General features: G+C 59.2%; 2 protein-coding genes and 1 long non-coding RNA gene across 7 annotated transcripts; 2 read left to right on the forward strand and 1 right to left on the reverse strand.

The window, feature by feature from the left end:
- Positions 1 to 485: 485 nt before the first annotated feature.
- PDZD7 (PDZ domain containing 7) lies at positions 486 to 18,328 on the reverse strand. The gene is given in 18 exon segments (XM_084903771.1): positions 486 to 857; positions 1,266 to 1,366; positions 1,661 to 2,272; positions 2,972 to 3,043; positions 3,176 to 3,267; positions 3,401 to 3,492; positions 7,502 to 7,677; positions 8,262 to 8,312; positions 8,629 to 8,665; positions 8,667 to 8,725; positions 10,070 to 10,264; positions 10,762 to 11,169; positions 11,572 to 11,632; positions 12,836 to 12,983; positions 13,253 to 13,429; positions 13,904 to 14,078; positions 14,404 to 14,544; positions 17,193 to 18,328. Coding segments are annotated over 18 exon segments (3,036 nt in total). The 5' UTR covers positions 17,416 to 18,328; the 3' UTR covers positions 486 to 641.
- LOC311632394 lies at positions 3,065 to 13,217 on the forward strand. 4 transcript variants are annotated; one of them, XR_014796783.1, is made up of 4 exons: positions 3,065 to 3,245; positions 3,725 to 3,893; positions 4,985 to 5,064; positions 12,872 to 13,217. It is a non-coding gene; the product is annotated as an uncharacterized lncRNA (long non-coding RNA). The 4 variants fall into 4 exon arrangements; XR_014796784.1 differs by having other exon boundaries at positions 3,068 to 3,245; positions 3,771 to 3,893; XR_014796785.1 differs by lacking the exon at positions 3,065 to 3,245 and adding an exon at positions 3,423 to 3,512.
- Positions 18,329 to 18,401: 73 nt separating the features above from the next.
- SFXN3 (sideroflexin 3) lies at positions 18,402 to 27,218 on the forward strand. 2 transcript variants are annotated; one of them, XM_084903804.1, is made up of 11 exons: positions 18,402 to 18,603; positions 21,140 to 21,303; positions 22,189 to 22,359; positions 22,705 to 22,803; positions 23,156 to 23,231; positions 23,390 to 23,475; positions 23,742 to 23,869; positions 24,050 to 24,099; positions 24,961 to 25,010; positions 25,469 to 25,516; positions 25,788 to 27,218. In XM_084903804.1, exons 2-11 carry the CDS (start codon positions 21,143 to 21,145, stop codon positions 25,882 to 25,884), a joined length of 966 nt encoding a protein of 321 aa, XP_084759930.1. In that variant the 5' UTR covers positions 18,402 to 18,603; positions 21,140 to 21,142; the 3' UTR covers positions 25,885 to 27,218. The 2 variants fall into 2 exon arrangements, with proteins under 2 accessions (XP_084759930.1, XP_084759929.1); XM_084903803.1 differs by lacking the exon at positions 18,402 to 18,603 and adding an exon at positions 19,373 to 19,642.
- The last annotated feature ends 582 nt before the right edge of the window (positions 27,219 to 27,800 follow it).

Here is a 27,800-nt window from a genome sequence, read left to right on the forward strand (position 1 = left end):
GAAAGTCTGCGGCTAGTGGACCTCGACATGAAATGTCTCTCTGGGTCTGAGAAATGAGGAAAGACATCCATCCTGTCCCTTGAGTAGAAAACACTGCGTGGGGCTGGGAGGTGGGTGCGATGACTGAGGGCTACCTCAGAGAGTCCGTGTCCCCCAGAGCTCGGGAGAGTCAGGGGGCATCAGGAGGAAGTACCCTCGGATCCCAACTTCCAGACCTTGGGCTTCTCGGCCTTGCTGTCTCGGGAGGTTGGGAGCAGGGAGTAGGGGACACGGGCTGCCCAGTAGCACCTTGTCCTTGACACCAAGTGTGTCTGGAAAGGGCAGAGCCTCGGGGGAGGGAGGAAAGCAGGGAGATGGAGCTCTGGGAGTAGGCCAGGCGAGCAGGACTGGGAGGTTCCTGAGTCAGGAGGTCAGTAGGCGGGAGGTCTGGGAGAACAGGAGGATTCTGGGGCCAGGGGCGGATCTGAGGCCGGTGGGAAGCCTCAGTGGGATAGACGGGGAGAGCGGGGTGAGAATCTAGTCTGGAAGGTTGTAGAGGGGACTGGGCTGGGGGGTGGGGGTGGCGACAGTGGGAGAGGTCTGGATATGGTTGGAAAGGGCGCTGCGAGGTTCTGGCAGCCAATGGGCGTACCACCCGGGGGTCAGCGGGCAGGGGAATGGTCTGGAGGAAGGAGCTGACCGCTGGGTGCTGATGAGTCAGAGGGCAAGGAGGGCGGGTCAGGCCAGGGGACCCGGACCACAAGCTCCATGGGCTCCCGAGCTTTGTTCCGATACGCCCGGCGGATGGTGTCCACTGCTCGCTGGTGGGTCACCTGCTCCAGACTCTCTCCATCCACTGCCACCAGCTCGAAGCCAGCCTAGGGAGGGAGTGGGAGGTCACAGCCCTGCTCCTCAGGTCACCCCCTGCTCCAGCGTCCAGCCTCCACCTCCACCAGCGAGTTCACTCCTTCTGGGTGGAGGGATGGACAATGGGACTTCTGTGCCTGGGGCTGTTGGGGGCTGGGTGGGGCGCAGACAATGGCCCTTTGTCCCTTGGGGCAAGGGGTGGGACGGGATGGGCCGCCCTCAGGCCCAGGCTGGCAGGAGGGGACAGGTTTTTTTCCTTGGCCAGCTCCTCCTGACCCCTCTCCTCCCACGACCTGGTCTGAACATGCCCGGCTGGCAGATGCGCGTGAACCAGCCTGCCCCGGCCAGAGGCCAGCCTGCCCCGGCCAGAGGCCAGGACCGGCACCAGGCCAAGGAAGTGGACTGGCGGCTTCCCCCACCTGCAGGGCCCCACTGAGGAAGGCGGCCCCCCCGGGGAAGATCTTCTCTATCTTCACCATGGGCTGCACCTTGGACTCGATGCCCCCCGAGATGCTGATGCCTAGAGAGTGAGAGACGTGGGAGAAGAGGTTGCCATCCCCCTCAGCCCAGAGCGCCCAGGGTAGCCCCAGGACCCCATCCATCCCCAAATCCGGGGCCCCCAAGCCCCCCCCCCAACTCCAATTCTGTTACTACCGTACTCAATCCTCAACTCGCTCCAAAATCCTCTAGACCTCAAGACCCCCAAATCTATAGGTTCCCCCAACTACACCCCAAGACCCAGATGGTTTTCCTGGGCCCAGGCCCCTCGTCACACCCCCAAACCCAGGAGCCCCCCCCCCCCCCCCCGACTCACCCAAGGACTGTTTCATCTTGGACAGCGTGACTGTCCGCAGCTCCCCGCTGGGGCCCTTCGTGGCTGCCTGCTCGGCGGTCCTGCCAGTTCCGTTCTCGCTGGGCCCCTGACTGCCTCTCGCCTTGGCCCCCTGCCCGTCTAGAGGCCGTGGCAGAGGGGGCCTGGCCTTCCGAGGCTTATGGTAGCGCCCGTTGGCCATGCCGGGGGTGAGGATAGGCGCTGGGGACGGGGAGCGCCTGCGTCCGGGGGACTTGCCCCGGCTGCGGCTGCGGCTGCGGCTGCGGCTCTGGGCCGGGCCCTGGCCCTGGCTCTGGCTCCGGCTGCGGCTCTGGCGAGGGCCTTCTCGGGCGAGGGGCTCTGTCAGCAGCCAGTTAGGCCTCGGGGGCCGGGGAGCCACGGGGGGCGGCTGGGGCGGGGGTGTGCAGGTGCCTCGGCGTGGGGCAAAGGCGTCTACTGGCACGTCTTGGAGAGGGGGGATCCCGTCGTGGGGGTGGCAGGAGGCGGAGGGGCCCCGGGAGACCTGGAGGCCCCCCAGCCGCTCCCTCAGCTCCCCATCCTCTTCCTCCTCAGAGAAGCCATTCGCAGGCAGCAGGTAGAAGCCCCCACGGCTGTCTGGGGAAAGCGGCCCCGGTCAGGCCGCCCCCCATCAGCCCAGACCCCCTTGCCAAACCCCGGTCCTCGCCTTTCCGAGGCCGAGGAGGCCAGGCCGGGTTTGCTGGAAACAGTTCCCCCCGTGAGGGCCCTGCCCGTGGGCCATTGTAACGGTGACTCTCCTGCTTCCCATTGTGATCGTTAGAGCTTTTTTTAAATGTGTCTAAAAAAAAAATATGACTCACACACCAAACTGGTAATCTCTTGGAGGTTACCGCACAGACTGATTTAAAAGTGAGTGGGTTTAGAACCAATTATTAGGTAAGTAATAGTGGCGAGCGGATGTGGCAGACACGGTTCTGGTGGATGAGGGCTTTCCCTCAGGAGCCACAGGCACCTCTGAAACCACAGCACCCTCGGTCCACGGGGCAGGGACGAAGGAAGGCCTGTCCTCCCTCCCCCAGGCCCTCCCCCCGTCCTCCCTCCCCCTGTCCTCCCTCCCCCAGGCCCTCCCCCTCTCCTCCCTCCTCCAGGCCCTCCCCCTCTCCTCCCTCCTCCAGGCCCTCCCCCTCTCCTCCCTTCCCTCCCCCAGGCCCTCCCCCTCTCCTCCCTCCCCCAGTCCTCCCTCCCCCAGTCCCTCCCCCAGGGCCCCCCTGTCCTCCCTCCCCCAGGCCCCCCTCCTGGGTGTGCCCCCTCCCCGGCTCCGGGACTCGGACTGACCAGGCACAGGGGTGATGAGGTGACGCTTGGGCGGTGTGTCTTGCCGGGCTGGTCGCAGAGCAGGAGGCCGGACTGGGCGGAGAGAGGAGGTCGGCGGCAGGGACAGGCTGACCGGCACCCCTATGGGCCCCGCTGACAGGGCTCTGCCCCCTTCTCATGGGGATATGCCACCCCCATCCCCACCTGGGGCTCCCAGCTGCTGACCTGCCCGGCTCTTGAGGGCCTCGAACGCCTCCAGCTCCACGGGCATCACCATGCTGTCGAAGCGGCCCAGGTCCGTGGGGGCCACCACGCTCCTGGGAGAGGCGAGGGGGTGGGCGAGGGTTCAGATCGCAAGGTGCGGGGGCGGGGGCTTCGGCCCTGGGACGGTGGGGCCAGGTGTTGGGGTCCCCCTCTCCTGCCCAGACTCCTCCCCACAGCCCCTCCCACCTGATGTCCCGCAGCAGCAGCAGCTTGGCGGGCTTGTCCAGGATGGCCAGCAGGGGCCTCACCAGGTCCTCCACGCCGCCCTCGTGCACGTACTGCAGAGACAGGCACACAGGTCAGGGCGGCAGGGACTGCTGAGCTGGGCCGGGGGCCATGTGGGGGGCTGGGGGGACGTTAGGAAGAGCTCTCCCCATCCCCGGGCCGCCCACAGGATGCCTTATCTCGGTGACTAGGTGAAACCTGCAACAATAACAACAGACATGTGATAGCGAGGACAGCCACGGGGCAGGCACTTTTCTAAGCTGTTTTCCTACGTCTCTCATTTAGCCACCAGCCACCCTGAGAGATGGCATTCTTTGTTCCTGGTTTGCAGACGAAGAAACTGAGGCTCAGAGAAAAGGACCCTGCCGACGCCACGCCGACGAGGAAGTGGGAAGAGGGGCGGAAACCTGAGAGGCCTGGCTCTGGCCTGCGCTGTCCGGGAAAAGGATGTGCGGTGAGTGGACGCTCCTCCCCGCCCCCTCCCTCCAAGCAGAAGGAAGAGGTTGGAGCCAAGCACGAGGCTGTGCGCCTGGCTGGCCCATGTTTGTCTGCACACAGACCTACAAATTAGCCTTTGTCCAGGGCTGGAATGAGGACCGTGGGGACGGGGTGGCGGTACAGAAAGCCTCTCCAGGATGGAGGAGGCCCTTCGGCCTGGCACTGCCCGGATGTCACCGACCACACCCACCTACGCAGACAAATTGGCAAACTGAGCCCTGGGAGCCACCCTGGTGGGCACATAGCGCCCCCTGGTGGTGAAAGGGAGACGCGTACTGATTCAGGGACACAAACACAGAGCATCCTGCAGGGGCACAGACACAGAGAGACACAGCATGCTCTGCTGGTCAGAGCAAGACATTCATGCATAGCCGGAAGTAAATAAAAGATACACTCTGTGGGTGGCTCTAAGCCACACACAAAGTTATGGGGACTCACACACACACACACACACACTCACGCTCACACACACACGGACAATATACCCCCACATAAGTCACAGAGATGCACAAGCTGCACGTTCACACACCTGCATTCAGCACCACTCAGTGCCAGGCTGTGTCCTGGAGGGTGGGGGCACAGTAATAAAAACCCTGTTCTCAAATATATTAAAAAAAAAAAAAAAAAAAAAAAAAAGCCGAAGCCGGTTTGGCTCAGTGGTAGAGCGTCGGTCTGCGGACTGAAAGGTCCCAGGTTCGATTCCGGTCAAGGGCACGTACCTTGGTTGCGGGCACATCCCCGGTAGGGAGTGTGCAAGAGACAGCTGGTCGATGTTTCTCTCTCATCGACGTTTCTAGCTCTCTATCTCTCCCTTTCTCTCTGTTAAAAATCAATAAACTATATTTTTTAAAAAAATAAAAACCCTGTTCCCGATCTTCAGGAACTCAGTGTAGTCGGACTGAGGGGCAGGATGAGTCACATGTCCCAGTGAACCATAAGCCACTCACAGGGAGTCTCAGAGGAGGGTGGGGAGGAAGGTCAGAGTGGGCTTCATGGAAGCGGTGGCATTTACACTGACTCTTTTTTTTTGGGGGGGGGGGACCGCAGGGGTCAGCACATCCGGAGTGCAATGGCTAAGCCTCGCCCTGGGAAAGCCGCCTTCGTGATCATGGCCTCTCCCCTGCCAGGTAAGGATTTACACCGACTCCTAAGGATACACTCCGGGATCCGTAGGCGTGTTGGGAGGAACGTGCTCCCAGGGGGGTGTGGACCAATGGGTAGACAGAAGTTTAGCTTGATTGTGAGTTACGTAAGGGGCCTCCGTATAGGCTGCGCAGGCGGTGACAGCAGGGTGAGCGGTGGAGCTGTGCCGTTCATACCCTGCGTCCGGCTATGTGGAGAGCAGGGGTGATGTGGTGGCTATGGTAAGGACCAGACGTCCCGTTTTTGGCGGGACGGTCCCGATTTTTAACAATTTGTCCCGCAGCATTTTATTGATTTTTTTTTTTTTTTTTTTTTTTTTTTACAGAGAGGAAGCGAGAGGGATAGAGAGTCAGAAACATCCATCAGCTGCCTCCTGCACACCCCCCACTGGGGATGTGCCCACAACTGAGGTCCATGCCCTGACGGGAATCGAACCTGGGACCTTCCAGTCCACAGGCTGACGCTCTATCCACTGAGCAAAACCAGCCAGGGCTGTCCCACGACATTTTAAAGAAGTCCTGATTTTGGGGGGGAAATCGGGACTTTTTTAAAACGCTGCAGGACACGGGACAAATTGTGAAAAATCAGGACTGTCCCGCCATAAGCAGGGCATCTGGTCACCTTAGGCTATGGGAAAGCTGAGGTTAGTGGGTTGAGGAGTTCAATCAGGGAGGACCTTGACGGTGAGAACAAGGAACTTGCACTCCATCCTGTCACGGAGGTTCCAAGGGGCTTGGGGAGTGAGAAGTGATCAGAGAGGTGGCTTACCATGCCCGGCCTGGAGGCTGTGAGGAGGTGGCTAAGAGGGCGAGAGAGAAGGGGTTCAGGGACACGCATCAGAATCACTGGGGGAGATTTACTCATCTCTCAGGCCACCCCAGAGGGTCTGATCTCTTGGTGTAGGTAGGGCTTGGGTCAGGTCTCGGTAGTATGTGGAGCTCCCCAGGTGCTGTGGGGACACAGTGAGAGGCATCCGAGTTGAGGTGGGGGAGAGAGAAGCCAGGAATTAGGAAAAAGGAGCGAATAAAGGAACGGAGGCCCACCTAGTGGCCACGGCCCAGAAGTGCATGCTTACGGAGGCCGGTTCAACAGCTGGCCCCGCTTAGCCTTGAGAGATGAGCATGACACTTGAGTTTAGCGAAAGCCCAAAGCCATTAGCTGCCCCCAACATGATGCAGCAGATCACAGGGGGCCCTGCTGTAAACAGGCCTTGGTAAGGGGATGCCTGAGTTACCACGCCTCCGTCTCCCGGTGACTCATGCACCCTCACACAGATACAATCGTATGATGGCTACGTCAACACAAATCCAGGCACTCCACAGACAGACAAACGCACACATCACCCAGACATACAGCACAGCCCCACCCTGACCAAGGTGACGGAGTGGGGGGGGTTCCTAAAAACTCCCCAGACAGCCCTTGGACACAGGCGCGAGTTCCCAGATTCATGGCAGGGAAGCCATCCCAGAAACCGGAAGGCCGAGGCAGCGGGAAGCCTAGAACCTGGAGAGGGCCTTCCAGTCCTCCTGGAGGGGGTGGCATGTGCCTTTGGTAGTCACCAACCTTCAGGCTACAAAGACCCCTCCCATCTGACCCCTTTTATTATTTTTTTTTTATTGATATTTCACAGAGAGGAAGGGAGAGAGATAGAGAGCTACAATAGAAACGTCGATGAGAGAGAAACATCAACCAGCTGCCTCTTGCACACCCCCTACCGAGGATGTGCCCGCAACCAAGGTACATGCCCTTGATCAGAATTAAACCCGGGACCTTTTAGTCCGCAGACCGACGCTCTACCACTGAGCCAAACCGGTTTCGGCCTCCCATCTGACCTCTTTGCCGCTCTGGACCCTCTGGGCTGTTTGAGGTGGAAGGGGACAGAGAGTAGCAGTGCAGGGGTTGAGAGGGTTGGGCTGTGAGGTGGGGGGAGGGACAAGAGATGACTTACCTGTGCCAGGCCTGCGGGCTCACCCAGGAGCAGAGGGAGGCATGGGGACGGGCTGGGGTTTAGAGGAGAACAGAGGCGGGTGGCTGCAGGGATGCCTGAACCCCAACTCATCACCTGCCTGGCTCCTTCTCTCCTCAGCTTAAACATCACCTCCTCAGACAGGCCCTCCAAGGCCACCTCTCATTTGTGCTCTTGTGTTCCTTTATCGTGTTCTTTCCCCTCACAGCACTTCACATGAGTTGTCAGGATGGGTGTCTAGGTTCTGGTGTCCAGCTGCCCTTTCCGGCTGTGAGCTCAGCATGTGTGCGGGTGTGTGCCTGTGACAGGGGTGACTCCCGCTGTTAATGACCACGGGCCTTGCGGTGTTGAGCCCAGATGCTGGTCAGCAGACAGTAGCCTGAGTGAGTGAGGGCCTGGGTGACCGAGGGGCCATGTGCTGGGGCTGGGGGCCGGCCAGCCGGCCGGGGGCTCACCCGGGAGCAGTGGCGGGTGACGGCCAGCACCTCGTCATCAGTCAGCAGCCGCCGGGCCAGGTCCTGGATCAGGGGCCGCCGGCTCTCCCAGGCCTGCACCTGCTCGTCCACGTTGGGCAGCTGGCCGGAGGGGCTCCCGGACCTGGCAGAGAGCAGGGCCCGGCCCCTCTCCCGGTCTGCAGGGCAGGAGCAAAGGGATATGATGGAGGAGCCCGGAGCCATCTGGAGAGGAGGTAGGGGCTGTCCTAAAGGGGGGATCAAACCCCTGGACGTTCTGGGTGAGAGGCCCAGGTGCCCCTGACGGAGTCCCAGCCATGCTCCCCAACACAGTCTGCCATGGTGATCTGCCCGCCAATGGAGCCCTACCCCAACCCCTCTGCCCTCATCACAGACCCCTCTGCCAGTCTGTTCCGTAATGGAGGCCTGGCCCAGGGGCCCCGGGGTCCCCTGAACATACACTGTCGAGGTTCCCTTTGGAGTTCTCACAAGCCTTCCTCATATCCCCCCAAGTCTGTATTTGGGAGACCCAACTCCAACTCCAGAGGCCTAAACATGTACCGCAGTATCTGTCTGCAGCCCTGTTTTTCCTAGTCTAGTTCTTCTAGCTGCCCCAGTATGGACTTCCCTAACTGCCTGGTCCCTCGTGCTCGATCGCAACCGAGGTTAGCCCGAAGACCCTTAGCTGCCCCAGCATGCACCCTACCCCACCCCGCCAGCAGCTCCGCTGTAAACCTCTTCAGTAAAGCGATGCGTGAATTACCGCGTCTCAGCCTCCAGGTGACGAACTTCTGCACCGGTCCCACTCCCCCTGCTAAGAAGAAAAAGCCTCAGCAGCAGGCCCTGTCCCCGATCTGAAGGTCGGGGATTGGGGGGTTCAGGACTGGGTGGGTCACTGGTTGGTACGGAGAGTTCAGGCTGGAAGGCGGTGGGATGGGGAGGCAAGGGGCCAGTCCAGGAGGGTCTCGAAGGCCATGCTCAGGCCAAGAACTTGGTTTGCAGGCAGTGGTGAGCACGTGAAGGATTTGGATCGAGAGAGGGAACAGCCGGAGCTCTGCTTATAGAGATTCATTTGGAAGCAAATGGATGGAGGCAAGAACCCTAGGGACAAAGTCTGGGGGAGCACTCACCTTCGGGGGACCCAGAGAAAAGGGACAGCCTTTGGAGGAGAGAGAGGAGTGGCCTGAGAGGTGGGAGGAGAACCAGGAGAGATCAGGGCCCTGGGGGCTGTGGGGAGAGAGAGGGGAGTTGAGGAAGGGGGGCTGGCCTGCACTTATTTGAAGGGATTGTCTCTCCCTTGGGGCTGTCACCTCACAGCCCCCGGGTGGGGGGTGAGGGGAGAAGGGCACAGGGCCCAGCTCCTCATCCTCTGGTTGTTTTTGCCTACCCAGCATCCGCTCTCCCCTCTGGAACACACTTTGATTTCACCCAGGGACCCGCATCCTCAGTGCGCGTTCCCCAGGGCAGCTGAGGGCAGAGCCTCTCTCCCAGGTCACAGTGACCGTGGGGCCTGTGGTCCCGGCGGGGCGGCCATTGAGAGCCTGAGGCTGCAGTGGAGACTCTTTGAGGAGAAGCTCTCTTTTCTTTGTGTTGCTAAGCGACAGTGGCCATCTTAGCTCAAGTGGCCAAAGCCTGCAGGACAAGGAAGCCAATCCAGGGAAAGGGAACCAAAGATGAGGGGGCAGATGTCCCATGAGACTGTTTACACCTTTAGGTCCAGTGTAAGTCAGCAGTTGAGCCAAGAGGTGCTTTTTAAAGCTGCTTTGACTTGAGCTTCTGTCACGGGCAACCTCAGCCGTCAGGCCGCCCACGCTCGGTCCAGTCTCCGAACCTCACGCGGGAGGTGAGAGGCCCTCCGAGAGGATCCTGAGGAGGCCCCTGACGTGAGTGAGTCTGCCTCGGCCCTTCCACAGGGGCCCTCATCTAGAAACGGCTGTGCTCAGGGATGGTTCCAGAAGTGGGTAGGGCCTGGCCTGTGGAGTTTTGGCCAGGGGAGGTGATGCCAAATATTCTAGGAAAATAGTGCCCTTCCCTGCCCTCAGACCCCAGCTCCTCCACTTCCTTCCTTGCTGTAACTCTATCAGTTTTCCCTTCTGTAAAATGGGCAGATGAGGCCGTACAAGAATGACCACTACTTTTTCTGGGCACCTGCGTGGCAGATAATGTCCTAAGTCAGTGGTCGGCAAACTCATTAGTCGACAGAGCCAAATATCAACAGTACAACGATTGAAATTTCTTTTGAGAGCCGACTTCTGCACAGGAGCCGCAAAGTTTCAGTCGCACTGTACGTGTACGCCCACACGTGGCGTTTTGTGGAAGAGCCACACTCAAGGGGCCAAAGAGCCGCATGTGGCTCGCGAGCCGCAGTTTGCCGACCACTGTCCTAAGTGCCGAACATACACTAACTCACTTATTCTTCGCTATTCCTCAAGAGATGGGCATCATTACTTCAGCTCCACTCCCGAGGAGGCAGAGGCTCCCAGGGGGGATGGTGACTCCGGCCGGTGAGAGGCCGCGTGGGGCTGGATGCCCGCGTGGCCTTTCCCTCCGGTCCGCCCGCCCCGCACTCACCTTTCTCCACGTCCAGGCGCGGGCGGGGCTTGGCCGGGCTCCCTCTCTCCAGCGTCCAGGCCTCTCTGCGCCCGTCCCCCGGCCGCCCCTGCCGCCCGCCCTTGCAGAAGAGGTTCATCAGTGTCTTGGAGCGTTGCAGGGCCCCCTTCTCCCCAGGGGACCCCGACTTCTCCTTCTTCCGCTGTTTCTTCTCCTCTGCAGACACGAGGGAGCACCCGGGAGGCTGGAGGGCGGGCAGAAGGGGAGGACCAGGGGCCAGGGTGTGGGGAGGGGCAGAGAGAAGGGAGAGGAGGGGACAGACAGGGTCTGCGGCCATGTGGGGAGGTGGGGGTGGGGTGGGGGTGCAGGCAGGGGCCCTCCTCCAATTTTTCACACACACAGGCCCCCCCCCCCCCTTAACCACAGCTACAGCTGTGTGAGGAAGCCACGAGGACTGGAGAGAATGTGTGTGTGTGTGTGTGTGTGTGTGTGTGTGTGTACAGGTCTGGGAACTCCTGGAGGGGGCTTGTTAGGGCTCTTTGGGGCTCAGAGGGACTGGAGCTGGGTCTGGGTCCGAGTGTATTCTGGGGCTGAGGCTGGGGCTAGGTCAAGGCCTGGGGCAAAGAGGGAGGTTTGGGGCCCAGAGCGGGGTCTAAGGGAGGTCTTGGGACAGGGGCTTTCAAGAGAGCAGCAGCCACCCATCCCCCACGTACCCCACAGGGTCAGGTGGCTCTGGGAGCGTGTGATGGGGGGCCGGGGCCGGCTGAGGGCCAGCAGCAGAGCAGTCTTGGGGGACTCAGAGAGCGCGGAGCCAACGCGGCGGGCGGGCGAGGGCCCGTCGGAGCGGATGGCCGTGTCCCTGAGGATGACGGTGGGCCGCACGCTGCACCAGGTCTCCACGCGGCCGCCCACGTCGGGGTCCGTCTGCATGGCCGTGTCTGCTCGCCCCCAGCCTGGGCCTCGGCCGCTCGGCTCCTCGGGCCCCAGGCAGACGTCCATGCGGTCGGAGGGCAGGGAGCTGGAGCCCTCCGCCGAGCTGTAGGGGGCGCTGGAGGCGTAGGAGGAGACGCTGGAGCTGCTCTCAGAGGCCTGGGACAGCTGCTGCAGCACCCCGTTGCTCACTGCGGGGCGTGGGGAAGGCAGGGGCATTTTGGGGGGCTGGCAGGTTGCTTCAGGGCCCTGCCAGGCTTGCAGACTACCCTGGGCTTGCGGGGTTTGGGGAGGATCCGGTAGCTGCCAAGGTTGGAAGCTCAGGATCTGGGCAGCCGGCTGCTCAGCATCCTGCCGGCAGGATGAGACCTTGAGGAAGTCACTTCTCCTCCACCCACCCCCGTGCGGCTCCAGATCCTAGGAGAGCCTGAAGCAGAACCTGCAGCTTCTCGGAGGAGGGCCCGGAACAGCTCCGGGCAGTGTGAAAATCCCAGTTCCGTCTTGGTCCCCCTGCCCATTTATTCCTCCGATAGTCTGGCCCCACCCTCGGGCCTTGCCCTTTCCCTCCAACCCTGGAGGCCTGAGCCACTTACGCCGGTCCAGCCAACAGTACTCGGAAACCATCTCCTTGTAGGCAGGGTACCGGCCGGTCTCCTGGGGCGGGCGTGGTGGGCAGAGGAGGGCAGCGGGAGGGGGTCAGAAGGGAGAGTAACAATGAGGAGTGATGGGCGGGGGTCAGCTTTTCACCCCTATCTCTCTCCACCCTGCGCTAACCACACCAGCCACTGTATTTCTGCCACACCAAGCTTCCCCCCCTCCAGGGCCTGTGCACGCACTGTTCCTTAGGATTGGGTTCTCTTCCTGCAGCTCGTCTTGTGGCCCGCTCCTTCCCCCTCTTCAGGGGTCACCTCCTCTGACATCCCCTGACTGAGAGTGTCTTCCTACATCACCCCAGCCCCTCTCTCTGTTGATTTCCTACAGCATTTGTCACAATCTGCATGGATCTAGTTTGCTTATCTGCCTCTGCCAATAGCAAAGATCTTGTCTTGTTCTTTGTTGAACCTTGCCCACTGGCCATCCTATAGTAGGTACTAAAAGGTATTGAATGGATGGATGAGTGAATGAGTGAATGGATGAATGAATGAATGAATGAATGAGGGGATGAGCGGGAGTATGGAGGAGCGCCTTTGGGACAATTTGAGAGGAAGGAAAGGAAGGATGGAATGTGGAGAGGCGGGGGAAAGGCAGTGGGGGCGGGGAATGGTGGAGGAGGCACGGGATGGTGAGATGGGTGAAAGGCTGGGAGAGGGAGAAGGTGGAGCAGGGGCCAGCGCGAGGCACTGGGCAGAGGGAGGCGTCACATCCTCCAGGAGCCGGCGTGAGAAGGACCTGATCCTCAGGCAGGTGTGAGGCCCACATGAATAATGGATCCAGCCACCTCCCCTGAAACCCAATCTCTGGCTCAGCCCCACCCTTCTGCCCTGTACCCTGAGGGTGCCCACCGCCTAGGTCCTACCCAAACCCATAGCTACCACCCACCTGTCTGAGCGGGACCTTTCCCCCCCATTAATCCCAGGCCTCCACCACTCATACAAGGTACACTGCCCTGGACACCTGGGGAGCAGGCCTGGAACAGGCCCTGCTACTGACCGCCGGAGTAACCGCCTGTGGTGCCTCAGCCACTCTGCCTCTCCGAGCTTTCCTTTCTTCTGTAAAATGAGGATAAGTCCTGCCCCACCTCTCATGTGGCCGTGAAAAGGTTCAATTGCAGAGCAATGGGCATAACTAAGAACTAGAGGGCTCTGGGAAGTCTTCCCTCCTGTCCGGCCTCTCCCCGACGCCCACAGCTCTGCCCACCTTGATGGTCAGCATGATGTGCGTTTGGCCCTTCAGCACCTCCACGGCCTGGCTGTGGCTGATGTCATCGAACCGGACCCCGTTGGCCGCCAGGACCTGGTCTCCCACCTTGATGCCGTTCTCCTCAGCCAGCCCACCGTGGTCCACTCTGGGGGCAGACAGGCAGCAGTCTGGTAGGCCCCCAGGCCTGGCCTGCCCTCCCTCACCCCAGCCCAGACCCTCCTCGCTTGGATACAGGGATGCCCCAGTCAAACGCCTTGACCCTCCTCCTGGTGAGCCAGCCCCCCTCTGCGGATCCCACCCCTGACCTAAGCCCTCATTTGAACTTGCAGTTGGCCAGGCCCCCCTTGCTAACCCAGCCCCGGGTCCCAGCCCCGGTCAGACTCCCCCCGGCTGCACTCCCCGCCCACGTCTCACTTGGACACGTAGATGCCCAGGCCGAACTCCTTGCCCCCGCGGATGTTGAAGCCCAGGCAGAAGTCGTCGGAGGTCGTGTAGAGGTGGACGATGCGCCGCACCCCGTCCTCCGAGCTGCTCTCCGACGGCGTGGAGCTGCACTTCTCCACCACCAGCCGCCGGTTCACCACGTCCACCCTGGGCCGCGGCAAGGGCCTTCAGCCTGGGCCCCGTCTGCCACTCCCCCCACCTCCCAGCAGCCCCATAACTGCAGGGGGAGAGTGGGCTGCCTCTGGGGGATCTCCCAGGTCTAAGACCTTCACTGGGACAAGAATTAATCAAATCCGAGGAATCATCCTAATTGGCTCGAACCCTCCTAGGCCCAGGAGGAAGAGGCTCTGATATTATCTTAAACTCAGCAGCAGCAGCAGCAGCAGCAGCAGCTAGGGGGCAGGGCCACTGGGGTCTGGGAAAGCAGAGCTGCGGCGAGGAGGGGGAGAGACAGGGCCTTTTCTCACTTCAGGGTCAGGCCTTACGGTCTCTGTGACCCAGCCCCAGGGGTTGGGAGAAGCAGGAGCCACACCAGCGGGGCCTGCGCAGAGCCCCGTGCCCTCAGCCTCCCCTGCCATGGCTCTGGGTAGGGGGCAGGGCAGGCAGGGCAGGCCTTCTCACCACGTGGTCTTCTCCTTGGAGAACTTGATGCCGGGCACACGGCCCATGCGCCTCACCATCATGTGCAGGCGGCTGCTGCCCGTCAGGACCTTCACGGCGCTGCCCATGGTGGTGCTCTCCAGGCTCAGCCCGTTCACCTCCGTGATCTTGTCCCCCACGCACAGGCCCGCTCGCTCTGCACCGGGGAGAGGGGCGGCGGGGGCGGGCCATTTGGGAAAAGTCCCCCAGCGGGAGGCTGAGCCCCCATCAGACCAGGCTCCCTGGGCTGAAACTTCTTCCCTGAGATGTGGGGTCCCAGGTGGGATGTGTGTGTCCCATATCAGACCGGGGACCTGGCCAGGAGCCCACTCCGCCCTGACAGGGGGCGCCACCTCCCCATTAGGTCAGGATTCTTCCAAAGCCCAAGATTCTTCCTCCCATCCCTGACAATAGGACCTCTGCGCCCCACCAAGGTGGGGTCACATACATCCCGGGACCTCCCCCCCGGGGACCCCGCTCACCTGCGCTGCTCCCCTCCTCCACCTTGCTGACGAAGATGCCCAGGCCGTGCTCAGAGCCGCCACGCACGCTGAAGCCCAGCCTCCCCGCCGGACTCTTCTCCACCCGGACTGCGTGGATGATGTCGCTCTCATCGCTGTTGGCTGTGGGGACGAAAACGCAGGCCTGGCTCCCATGCCTATTCTGAGCACAGTGAGCCCCTGGGCTCCCCAGCGTGGCCTGCAAAAGCTGGGTTGCTGGGTTACAGGCATCTAGGGACCTACATGAGGGGGGCAGCCAATTTCTGAGTTTCTTCTGGGTGACTTTGAGACTGTGGCTTAGGGAGGGGATGGGAGTAGACAGGACAGGACTCCCTGTGGGAAGACACTGTTCTCATAATGTAGGGGTGTGTGTGTGTGTGTGTGTGTGTGTATGTGTGTGTGTCTGATGCTTAGAAGCTTCAGGTTCCCATGTCCATAGGCTTAGGATAGGCCAAATACCTAAAAATAATGGTATTCCGAGGGTCAGAGAGATAGAAAAGAGGTTTAAGAATCCGTTCTTTGGAGCACAGCTGAGGGAGTCTGGGCTCTTCAGCTTGCAGTGGAAGTGAGTATGTCAGCTCCATCTTTAAACAGCTGAAGAACTGTTCTGTGCAAGGCATCAGATGTTTCTGACTGTGCAACCCAGTGGACAGAGCAAAACCCACAAAGCAGAACTGAATGGAGGCCCACTGAGCAAGGGGAAGCTTTCTAATACTTTCAGCTGCCAGACATGGAACGAGGTTTTCAGGAGGGAAAGTGAGTTCCTCATTCTTGGAGGCATACAAGCTGCCACTTGGTAAGTCCCTGTCTGGGGTGCTGTGGAAGGATCCCTGAGGTGCCTTCTGACTCTTGCACTCTGAGATTCTGGAAGCAAAGGCTCTAAGAGCTCCCCGACTGTCTGAAGAGAGAAACCCAAAACAGCACCATGTGCAGCAAGTGGCCAGAGCCCAGAGTGGTCCGCTCCATCAGCGCCGGGGAAGCCAGAGGAGGAGGGTCCCCAGGGGCTGGAGCTGTCAGGGAAGGATTCTTGGAGGACTCAGGTGGGTGGACTTTGGATGGGTGGAGGGAAGGGAAGGCATTGATGAAGGGATGGAGTGAGCAAAGGCTCAGAGGTGGGTCCTTGAGAAGGCCTTTTTGTTGGAAAGAAATGAGAAGACTGGAGGGATGAGAAGGTGAGATTTCTTCTTGGGGCTTACTCCAAAATTCCCTCTCCCTCTCTCTCTCTCTCTCTCTCTCTCTCTCTCTCTCTCTCTCTCACACACACACACACACACACACACACTCTGTTTCATCTAAGAGAAACCAGAGCAGCTCAGGGAGAAATCCCCAGGGCAGCCTGTGCGCAGGGTGGTGCAGTACAGAGACCTGGGGATCCTGGGACCTCCAGGACAGTCCCCCGCCCCCATGTCTTGTAGCCCCTCTGGGGACTTCTGCTCCATGACCAGAGTGACAGTGGTGACCCTCAACAGTGCCCTGCTGCTCCCCTAGGGTGAGGCTGAGTGTGTGGATGATGGGTGTGCTGGACCACTGGTGGAGCAAAGCCTGATCCCCGAGTTACATGCTGCACCCCCGCCCCAGAGGCCCAGATGGGTCAGGGGGAGGATCAGGGTCGGAAGAGTTCAGTCTAGGATCCAGCCAGGGCCCTCTGCTGGCTGAGGGACAGGAGGGGAGCTGGAGATAGCTCTCTGGTCCCATCTGCAGAAAGCCCAGGCCCGGAGAGCCCCCACTTCCCTGCTGTCATCTGAGGTCCTGCTTTCCTCATCTGCTCTTTGTTGTCTCACACCTGTCACTGCAGCCAGGCTGTCTCTTCAGTGCCGCCCCATCATGCTCCATGCTTTCTACGCCCATCCTTTGTCTGGGATACCTCCGCCCCATCACCAGCTGTTCTCCTTGCCGTCTCTAAGCCCTGCTACACCGTAAATTTCTGAAAGTGAAGACTGAGCCTTCTTTCTCTCCAGGTTCCCTGCAGGCCCTAACCAGGGCTGGTATAGAGCGGGTGTGCAATGAAGTGGCAGTAAGCATCTACATAAGCTCAGGCCTTCCCCTCCTTCAAGGGCCCAGCCAGGGGCTCCTTCCCTGACCCCCACCTTCCTTTTCTCCACACTCTTCTAAACATTTGGTACTCTATCCCCATTTCCTTCCTTTTTCATGTGGAGCCTTTCATTCCGTCTGCCCAACTGGGCCCTGGCTCCACCCCCACCCCCTGCTCAGCACAGAACTGGACACACAAAAGGCATACGCAGATGGGTTTTGACAAAGGTAGCATCTATGAAAAAAACAAACAAAAATAAAACCAGCAGATGAGCAAAGCAGGACCTTGAATGACAGCAGGGAAGTGAGGGCTCCCTGGGCTGGGCTTCCTACAGGCAGGACTAGGTATCTTTAGCTCCTCTCTGTCCCTCAGCCAGCGCGCTGGCTGAATCCTAGACTGGACATTTCAGACTCTGCCTAGCTCACTTGGGGCTGGCATCACACACACACACACACTCACACACACTCACACACACTCACACACTTCCCCAGTGGCTATGCCCTATTTCCCACCTCTGACCTCTCTATAACCCTGGAGTCCTAAAGGATGGGCCTAAAGGAGCAAAGTAAGTGAGGAAGAGTGTGTGGCTGTATGGGTTCCCAGAAGCCCCACCCTCCATCCTCGAGGCTCCCATCTCTTGAGTTCCCCCAGCCATATTGGCTCTGCCTCCTTCTTCGTTGTGCCATATGTCCTCCCCTCCACCCCTCGGCTCCGGCCTGTGGCCGGGCCCCACCCCCACCTTCGATGGGGGAGTTGATGAGGATGACACGGCCCATGGGAGACGAGGCTCGGATTCCGCGGGAGGGCCCATTCAGCAGCCGCTGTTGCTTCCTCAGCAGGTATCGCGTTGCGGAGCCTGTGTCGCTGCCCAGGTGGCCTCGGGAGGAGAGGGAGCTCAGGGAGCCAGAGCTTAGGTCTCCAAGGCCCAGTGGGTCGAAACCCACCGAGAAACCGTGCGCCATGGCGGCTGGGCTACAGGCCCAGAAGGAACCTGCTGGCCCTCGAGGGGAGGGCTCTGCATGCTCCGGGCTCCATGAGCCTCTGGGCAGGGCTGGGTTCCCAGGGAACGGGACCCCTCACCTCTGCTGCCGCTGGAGTGTGCACTGGGCCTGCGGAGGAAGAGGGAGGGAATGCAGGAGGGGTGTGAATGCTGCCCCCGCCCACCCCCGAATTTCCACCCCTCCCTCTGGTTGGAGCATCCTGCCCTCCCATGCCTTAGGCCAGAGGACTGCCCAGTCCGGGCACCACCATGGACCTTTGGAGCTCTTCACACAGGCGGGTGGGGACCCCTCCTTCACCCTCACTCCTGCTCTCAGCTGAGTCATCTGCTCAGTCCTCTGTCCTCCAAGGAGGTTGAATGGAGAGGATGGGATTACTGCAGGCCCTGGGCTTCAAGCGGTGTGAGAGGAATTGGGGCCAGGGCAGTTTATGGCTCACCTCTCTTGTGTCTGGGAGTAGGGGGTCAGCCAGTATTTGGTGATCAGGCCTCAAGGGCTGGGCTTCAGAACCTGGGACAGCTGCAGCCAAAGCCCGCAGGGATTTCCCGGCCCAGAGACCACCCCTCCTACCCCCTCCCCAGGCCCAGAGAGCTGTCCCCTCTGTCCCCTCCTCTCCCGTTTAAGAGATTGCGAAGCCCTCTCCCAGGCTTTGCAGAGAACCTGCTGGTGTGAGCCCCACAACATCCCCCGCAAACCCGGAGCAGATCTCAGCGCGCCGCCCCCGGATCGGTCCTCCTGGTGCCCCCACCTCTGGTTTCTCGGCCCCTGGAGCCCCTCACCTGCGAGTGTGAGCGCGGCCGCCGGCCTCGCCCGCCCGCGGGCGCGAGCGACTGCAGCAGCCGGGGCCCCGCCCACTCCCCGCCGCGGCTGCAGGAGGGGGCGGGCCTGAGCAGCCCCGCGCTCCCATTGGCTGAGGGCACCGCCAGTCACTCCCTCCCGCCACCTCTCTAAGACACCCGGGACAGCCGTTTTTCTCCCAGGCCGGGGCTGCTGGGCTCAGGACACTCCAGTTGGTGTTCTGATGCCCACCTCGACCGCGGACTCGGGGCGTGGGTCGGCTCCCGCTATCGGTTCAGCACCGGGGAGCCCAGAACCTTGACTTCTCCAGGCCAAGCCAGCCACCTGGGCTCATGGAACTGCCAGCCCTCTGCGGTCAGCCCCCAGGCCTCAGGGAGGGAGGGTCACCTGGGCGGAGCGGGGCGTGAGCCGCGGTGGGCAGGAGTGGACTGGAGCCTGGGAGTAGGACTCTGTAGTGTGACTGGGTGAGGTGTGTGTGTGTGTGTGTGTGTGTGTGTGTGTGTGTCTGAGAGCTGCTTTCTTCACATGCATCCTCCTCCTATGCCAGAAAGAGTCTCTCTGGCCGCCCAGTGATGGCAAGGTCGCAGGGAGCGGCAGCTGGTTCCAGGATTCCAGGGGGAGGAATAATCGTGCTGATCTATTTGCTTCATGCAGACAGAACCTTGAGACTTCTGTCCCTTCCCATCCAGGGCTGGGGTCTGTGGCTGAGGCCAAGGGATGGGGACGGGGGGCATAAGGAAACTGGGGACCTAGTGAGGCTAGGGGTCACAGAGGAGAACAAGGATGGGGGTGGGGAAAGGACTGGGTGCAAAGACGGGGCACAGGCTCGAACGGAACAGGGCTGTGAGGGGTGTGGATGCCGAGATGCTTTGAGGAAGGAGCCCAGGAGACCGATGAGACAGAAGCCACTGCCAAGGCTGCCAACCAGTAAACAGACCGGGAGGTAACCCGAGCCCCGCTGGGAGCACCCTCAGAGGACGGCCCCTCCACTCCGCCCGCCTGCCCGCCTGCCCCCTGCAGAGGGTTCGCCCTGGACACCTAGGCCCCTGCCTGCCGAGGCCAGGAGCCTCCGGAGGCCGGCCAGGGGATTGCAAGCCCCAGCGGCTCCTCCCCTCCTCTTTCTGGCTGCGGCCGCGGCCAGAACTGATCCCTGAGCCCGGATTGGCTCCGGAGGCGGCGTGGGGCCGATCCCGGTGGCCCGGTCTGGGGGCGTCGCCCCGAAACGACACCCACTGCTCTCAGGCTCTGCCAATCCCCGGGCACGCAGGGCGGACGCGCCGGGGGCAGCCCCCGCCCCTCCTGATGGTTAGCGTCACGCGTGACGTTACACGTGATGGGTGGGAAGGCGGGGGTGAAGCGCGGAGAGCTGCAGAGGCCGGGAGCCCAGGAAATTGTGAGTGTTTGGGCAGGGTTCCGGGGTCCGGCGAGTAGGGGGTTGAAGGCTGGGAGGAGAAGAGGAAGGCCTGTCCTTTCCGGGTTCAGTTTGCTAGTCTGTGGGAAAGCCCACGGGGCACGAGGAGAGGTTAATTGGGAGGAAAATGTCAGGGTGGGGCTCTGTGTGGCCACACATTCAAGTGTCTGCCACGGATGGATATGGGTGTAGGTGCATGTGCATGCGTGTGTGTGTGTGTGTGTGTGTGTGTGTGTGTGTGTGTTGGAGGGGGGCGGGAGGAGGGGAGGAGGGAGGGATGGCTTGAAAGTAACGGTCTTCATGGGCCAGTGCCTGCAGGGTGTGTCCACCCTGTTTGTATGTCTGTGTAGGGCGAGTAGGATGGTGCCTTTGTGTGTGGGTATGTGAGTGTGAGTGTGTGAGAGTGGGGAGGGTGTGTCTGCCTGTGAGGGAGGAAGTGTGGGTAATGAGGATTAGTCATTCTGTAGGATTGTGCCCAAACGCAGCCAGATGGCTGATTCAGGCTTTCCTCTCTGTGCTGGGTGGAGGGGGCACTTACAGAATCTCACCTCTTTCTTTCTTTCTTTCTTTTTAAAAAATATATTTTATTGATTTTAAAGAGGAAGGGAGAGGGAGAGGGAGATAGAAACATCAATGATGAGAGAGAATTATTGATTGGCTGTCTTTTGCACGCCCCCTACTGGGGATTGAGCCGGAAACCCAGGCCGGAAACGAACCTGGGACTTTTCAGTCCACTGGCTGACGCTCTCTCCATTGAGCCAAACCAGCTAGGAAAGAATCTCACCTCTTTCTGGAGGCAGGTGGCTTTGGGATGGAAGGGGTGGCTTTCTGGTCCAGCCCTGCCCTGCCCTGCCAGGGAACAAGGAGAGCCGTGGGGCAGTCAGTGTGGGTTACACACACCCACACACACACACACCTGGCTGGCATCAGAGTTCCAGTTTGAGATCTAGGATAGATAAGCCCTAGGATGGCCAATGAGCTCCCGCTCTCTTCCAGTCTGGGTCTGGGTTGTGGGCTGGCTTATGCCCATAACCCAGTTTGTATCCAGGTCTCAGGGCAGCTGGGGCCTGAAGCTGACATGAGCTTAAACATGGGATGCATATAATACGCACTTTTGCACAAACAGAGCACAAGAGTAGCTGCATGGTTTTAGTTGTTGCTCATGCATCAACCACACACATGTAAATTCTCCCTCAGGAAAACCTGCACTCAGCCAGACCACAGAATGTGTTTTCCTGGTTCTGTCCCCACCCCTCCCTCCGCCCTCAGCCTCCTCCAGTGGTGGCAGGTCCCTGGGCCAGGACGTTGCCTAGAAAACAGCTCCTCCCCCCACGGTTGCTTACAGACCTGGAGTCACCTTGAGCTCCAGAAGGGGTTGGCGATAGGCCCAGAGACCAGAGCAGGGCCACCACAGGCTCCCCCAGGTGGAGCCCTTGAACCCCCTCCTGGAGTCCTCTGACCCTGCTCCCCGCCCTGCAGAAAATGGGTGAGTTGCCTTTAGATATCAACATCCAGGAACCTCGCTGGGATCAAGGCACCTTCCTGGGCAGAGCCCGGCACTTCTTCACTGTCACTGACCCCCGGAACCTGCTGCTGTCTGGGGCACAGCTGGAAGCTGCCCGGAACATCGTGCAGAACTACAGGTGACCCCCCCTCCCCACCTGGTCCTGTGCCCCAGGTTTCATTCCCTGCCGTTAATACAGAACCCTTCGCACCTGTCCCCATGCTTGAGAGTGACCCTTTCCCAGCCCTCACTCCCTGTCCCTATCTGCTGGAATCACAGACCACTATGGCACAGCGCTTTAACCCAAAGATTTTAGGGTGTTTGGGCTGAGGAAGAGGCCTTTTTATTTATGCCTCATAAACCTCTACAGCAGTATTTCCCAAACTTCTCTCATGATGAGAATCACCTGGTGGAGTTGTTAAAACACAGATTCCTGAATCCCAACTAAGAAGTGTTAAACTAGAATTTTTGAGAACATATAGGTAAAATTGCATACCTAACTTAGTGCTCTGTATATAAAATCTGTCTTAGAGCACTAGTTAAGTATACAATTTTACCTATATGTTCCCAAAAATTCTAGTTTAGCACTTCTTAGTTGGGATTCAGGAATCTGTGTTTTAACAACTCCACCAGGTGATTCTCATCATGAGAGAAGTTTGGGAAACACTGCTCTACAGGGACCCATCCCACTGTTGGGCCACCCTCTGCAAGAACAGAGGGGCTCAGAGTTGAGTCCCGAGGAGGCAGGAGGGCATCCCCTTTGTCTCCAGGAGGAAAAGCCCTTGCAGTACCCCTAGCCATTTTTGACCCACTGGAAGCACCAGTATTCGGGCAGCCTCTTTGAGTGGCTAGAAGGGGAAAAGGAATAGGAGCTCCCACTTCAGGAAGATTAGATTCTCTTCTACACACCGGGAGCTCCTTTATTCCCTGATGGGGGACCAGAGTCTTCCCCTGAGCCAGGTGGGCGGGGGAGGGCATATCTGCCCCCTAGTGTTGTCTGCATGTCCCCGGATGACCTTTGCAGGGCCGGCGTGGTGACTCCAGGCCTCACCGAAGACCAGCTGTGGAGGGCCAAGTATGTGTACGACTCTGCCTTCCATCCCGACACGGGGGAGAAGGTGGTCCTGATTGGCCGCATGTCAGCCCAGGTACCCATGAACATGACCATCACCGGCTGCATGCTCACCTTCTATAGGTAGGTCCCGTGCTAGGGCTCCCTCCCCGAGCACTCTGTCCAGACCAGAGCGTAGCTTGATGACTAGGTGCTTCCTCCCTGGGCCCGTGCGGGCAGAGAATAGTAGGTGGGTGACAGCTCGTGTTAGAATCCCTTCCATTCCTCAGAACTCAGCCCCGGGGCCCTGCCACCCCGGGGACAGTCGGTGTGCTTGTATAAGTGGGGAGGGGTCACCAGAGCAGGATGCAGGCTCCTCAACTGGCTGTCTCCCGAAGGTTTGGGAATCACCTTCGGGGTTTCGTTATCCGGGTCCAAGGATGAGTGGCCCGACGGAGGGGAAAGCAGTAAGTGTCTCTGTTCCCTCAGGAAGACCCCCACTGTGGTGTTCTGGCAGTGGGTGAACCAGTCCTTCAATGCCATCGTCAACTACTCCAACCGCAGTGGCGACGCTCCCATCACTGTGCGGTGAGAACTCGTCCGTGTCCGGGGACTCTTCTCCCCGCCCACCATTGCTCTCTCCTGTTTGATCCCGTCCACCAAGGGCCTGTGCAGCCAGTGTCTCCATGGCCTCCTCTCAGCCTGCCCTCCTGCCACCTCCCTGCCTGAGGACACGAGTCCTCCTGTGTGTGCTTTGGGGGGCCCACTCTTCTTCAAGGGGAGGGCTTGGGGCTACCCTGGAGCATGGGAGGCATTCCTCTGCAGTGAGGCCACCGTCCCACGCCTTATGGTTGAGGATTCCTCCTTGTCTCCCCGAAGGAAAAAGCCACATGCTGGACTGTTCTCCTCCCCTCTTATGTCCTGGCTTTTCCACCCACAGGCAGCTGGGAACAGCTTACGTGAGCGCCACCACCGGGGCTGTGGTCACGGCCCTGGGACTCAAATCCCTCACCAAGGTAAATGACCCCCGTTCCACTGGTGCCCAATCATCCTTTATCCACCTCCTTCCCCATCACCCTTCTACACCACCCGACAGGCTTCATGGAGCTCTTCCCAGAGTTCCTCACCACCCCATGGCCCTTAGGGCCACTAACGGGCATCTTTCCTCCCCCAGCACCTGCCCCCCCTGATTGGCAGATTTGTGCCCTTTGCAGCTGTGGCAGCTGCAAATTGCATCAACATCCCTCTGATGAGGCAGAGGTGAGTGGCTCCGACTCCTGGCCTGTGCACGCCCAGCGTGGGTGTGGGCACACCATCGAGTGGTGCACACCAGCCTGAGTGGGGACTGTCCTCTCCCTGAGCATGAGCTGCTGGGCCTAGTCTCAGTCTGACCGTAGGATCTGGGAGGAGAGAACCAGCCTTTCAATCTAGGATGTCTGAGGGGGCCCTGGGAATAGCTGCCCATGAGGACATTGGGGGAGGGACTTGGGGCCTGTGATCTGACCCTCACCCCCTTCCCTTCTCAGGGAGCTGCAGCTGGGCATCCCCGTGACTGATGAGGCGGGCAAGAAGCTCGGCCATTCAGTGACTGCGGCCCAACAGGGAATATTCCAGGTGGTGATATCGAGAATCGGCATGGCGATTCCTGCCATGGGTGAGGCAGAGGGGGCTGGGTGGGGCACGGGAGGCTGAGGGAGAAAGGGGGTGTAGTTCTCCCAGGGTTTTGAGGATTCCTGGTGGTAGTGGGAAGAACTGTGAAGGGGGCTCCCCCTTCCTTAGGGTCCCTTCTGTCACTTCACTTACTCTTTCCCTCCCTGCCCTGCTCTCCCCTCAGCCATTCCCCCTGTGATCATGAACACTCTGGAGAAGAAAGACTTCCTGAAGGTAGGTCACTCTCACCTCTCCTGTCCTGGAAGTAGAGGTGACTGGGAGCAGCAGTGACGAATCCCTAAGTCTAAGACTTGCCACCTGTTTGCTCCACCCTTGTGCTGCCTCCTCCACCCTCAGTCATTCAGCAAGAACGGATTGCGCTGGAGTGAAGGAACATTGAGCGAACAGGAGGAGAAGATAAGGGAAGGAGGGAAATGGTTTCTATCCGGAAGGAAACTGGTGTCACTTGGAGCCTCTGACACACACCAGGGATGGACTATCATAGTCACACTTGCTATTGCACTCATGCTGTCACATAATGACAATAATGACATGTGCACAGGCACAAACAGGACAGGCAGGCAAGGCACAGGAATACACGCTCTGGCTCATTCGGTGGATCATTTATTCACAAATATGCACATTTGAGTAAAACCAACTATGCACATCTGAGTAACAGAACGGGGTCCATGTGGCTGGAGCAAATGGAGAATAGTGTGCAGAGCAGGAGGTGTTTGAAAAGGGACAAATTCATGCCACTGAGATGGGAGGAAATGAGTGGAGAGTCAGAGGAGGCTACCTAAAGATGGCAGCTCCTGGAGGAAGTGAGGGAAGAGAAAGGGGCCGCGAGTACCATGGGATCTAATTCTGAGGCCAGAATGGGTGAGGCGATAGGGTGTTAGCAAACAGGCCTGGCTGGAGTGGAAGGTGGTGATCTAAAGGTCCCAACCCTGTTATACGTTTGGGAGAAAGAAAAAGACCATGTATCAGTGGCTGAAAGAAAGGGCTGATGGGATAGAGCCCTGGTGAGTGAAATGGGGCGGGGGCAGCGCGGGCAGGGGACTCATGTCATTCCATTGTCTCTGTCTCCCACAGCGCCGCCCCTGGCTGGGGGCGCCCCTGCAGGTGGGACTGGTGGGCTTCTGGTAAGTGCTCAGGGAGTTAGCTAGGGGTGTGGGAGTGTCCTTTCCATGGTGGATGTGGGTGGGTATTTATTGCTTTTAAGATGTTCAGATATACATCATTCATTCATACATTGTGAAGGTAGGGGTGTTGGACACCCGTAGGGCATACTGTCTGTGTGAGGGGTTGATCCCTGTCCTTGAGAGTCAGGAGTTTAGTTGAAGGGATTCCCATCTTCCTCTCTGAGAGGAAACCATGAGGATATGCAGGTTGGTACCATCCAGGAGCTTCATGCACATTGAATTTCCGATTCCCGCTCTCTGGCTGGGGAACTCTGGGTTCTTTCCTCAGCCAGAACCTGTCAGTGTTGGCTTTGCTCAGTCACCTCCCCTAGGGGCAGTGTCCAGAAATGGGGTGGGGTGTAGGGAGGGAACACCCTAGGTCAAAGCTTCACAAACCTTTCCATCACTCTTCTCCCCAGCCTGGTATTTGCCACCCCCCTGTGCTGTGCCCTGTTCCCCCAGAGAAGGTAAGTGCTCTCCCCACCCTGGGCTTGGCTGGGAGCTCTGAATGGCCTCCATGTCTCTGGAACCAGCTGACCTTGGGGTCCTTCATCGTGTTCCAAGAAGAGGCCTGGCAGGCACTCAGCTTATTCTGGGGGAGGGGGAGTGGCAGTGACCTGGGCCTCCTGCCCTTTGATGGAGATTCTTCAGCTTGGGAAGAGGAGGGATGGTGGTCCCTTAGCCTCAGGGGGGTTGGGTTGAGGGGACACTCAGCCCGGCTGTGCTGTTCTGTTGCAGCTCCATACACGTGAGCAGGCTGGAGCCAGAGCTGAGAGCTCAGATCCATCAGCAAAACCCCAGCATCGAAGTGGTCTACTACAACAAGGGGCTCTGAAAGAGAGTGTGCCCTGGCCCTCCCTCATCTCCTTGGGCTGCTGTGTCTCTGGAGCCTTGCCATGCTGCCACTTTCTCTTCTGCCTGATATTAAGCAAGGGGCTTGGTGGGGAGCAGCCATTGAGACCAGCAATCCACTAGGCTGGGAAAGGTACCTAATCAGTCTTCTTCTCTCCTCTCTGATTCCAAAGAGCAGGCTCACGTAACCCCTTTTGCTGCACTCGTGTGTCTTCGTATATGCACATGTGATACGTGTGTACGCGCTGTCCTGGACGCTAGGAGCAGTCGTGCTGTCCTGGGATGTCCTGGGCTGGCTTCTCCTCTTGGCCTCCTGCCACCAGCCAGCCAGTCAGCCAGGCTATGGGACTTAGTTCCACTGGCGAGTCATTTCTCACAGCACCTCACTCCTTCCGGACAGAGGAGAAGCCCCAAGATCTCAGGACAGACGGAGGGACAGGAGCAAACCAAACGAACTGGGTTGAATCCTCCAGGTTTCTGCTTCCTGGCTCCCAAAGCTGACTGGGGAGCGGGGCTGGCAGAGGAAGGCCTGTCAGGCTCAGGGAGCAGGGGGCTTATGCTCTCTCCCCACATCCTGGAATAGATCACTTCCTCTGCTCTCCGCTGCTCTACCAGAACAAAGGAACGCCAGCATCCTGCACTGTGTTTGCCAGCTTCCCCTGCCCCCTCTTCTGCAGTGTGGCCGTCTTCTCTTCGGGCATAATGCTGGGAGTTCTTGGTCCATTCTACATTATAACCTCAAATCCAAAACCTACAACCCCAACCCTCCCGCAAACCCTCTACCAAAAAGTCACCGAGGCAGAGAAGCATTCCAGAGCTCCCATCGCACCTTCTTCCAGAGGGGCACAGCTGTGGGAAGTGCTTAAACCCCACAGGTATCTGAATGGGTGTAACTAGTACACTCTCAAGGGCAACTAAGGCCACAAGCGTACGATCTTAAGACAGGGAATTTTGTGTTCCTTTGACCCTTGTTAGACACTCCGTAGGACTCCGTCGCCTTAGCTCCTTTTCCTTCTGAAGGCTTGGCCCTGCTCCCACCCCCTCCCCCAAGAGGAGGAGGGGCCCAAGCATCAATGGCTAGTCCAAGGCTGAGGTGGGCTTGCGGGTGGAACATGTGCTAGGTGCTAGTAAACTAAGAGTACGGAGCTGGATCTTGACCCCCCACTCCCATGACGGCTGGCGGAAGTGGTAGGGTGAAGGCCCCAGCAGGATCCCCTAAGAGCGTTTTCCTGCTCCCCAACCAGCTGCCACCAATGACAAAAGCTATGATGCTGTTGTTACTCAATAAACTGAAAACTTGTATACTTCTTTTTAGAAGATATATATTTTTATTGATTTCATAGAGGAAGGGAGAGGGGGAGAGAGAGAGAGAGAGAGAGAGAGAGAGAGAGAGAGAGAGAGAGAGAGAGAGAGAGAGAGAGGGAGAGAGGGAGAGGGAGAGGGAGAGAGAGAGAAAAATATCAATGAGAGAAAATCATTGATCGGCTGCCTCCTGCACGCTCCACACTGGGGATCGAGCCCGCAACCCGGGAATGGAACTGCGATCTCCTGGTTCATAAGTTGATGCCCAACCAATGAGCCACGCTGGCCAGACTCTACTTCTTGATCTTCACTTGATTCTAGGCCCTGAGTACCTAGGAAGAGCCTTTCCTTCTCTCCCCACAAAGTCCTGCTCTTGGTCTCTTCCCTCCCCTCCTGTAGGGAGCCTCAGCTCCCAGCAGAGGGCACTCTGAGATTAGAAAATCAGTCTTCCATCAGCACCCTGAGTACTAAAGGAGAGGGAATGTATGCAGTAGATGCTCTCCTATTCCCTCAGCAGATGGAGTCCTGGCTTCGTTTTCCTCTTTGCTAGGGTGCTGGTCACACCTTGGTTCTCTTCAGGCATTTGGTAGGGGGTGG

This window comes from Pipistrellus hanaki (genome assembly GCF_964339955.1).
Source record: "Pipistrellus hanaki genome assembly, chromosome: 14".
Taxonomy (NCBI): Eukaryota; Metazoa; Chordata; class Mammalia; order Chiroptera; family Vespertilionidae; genus Pipistrellus; species Pipistrellus hanaki.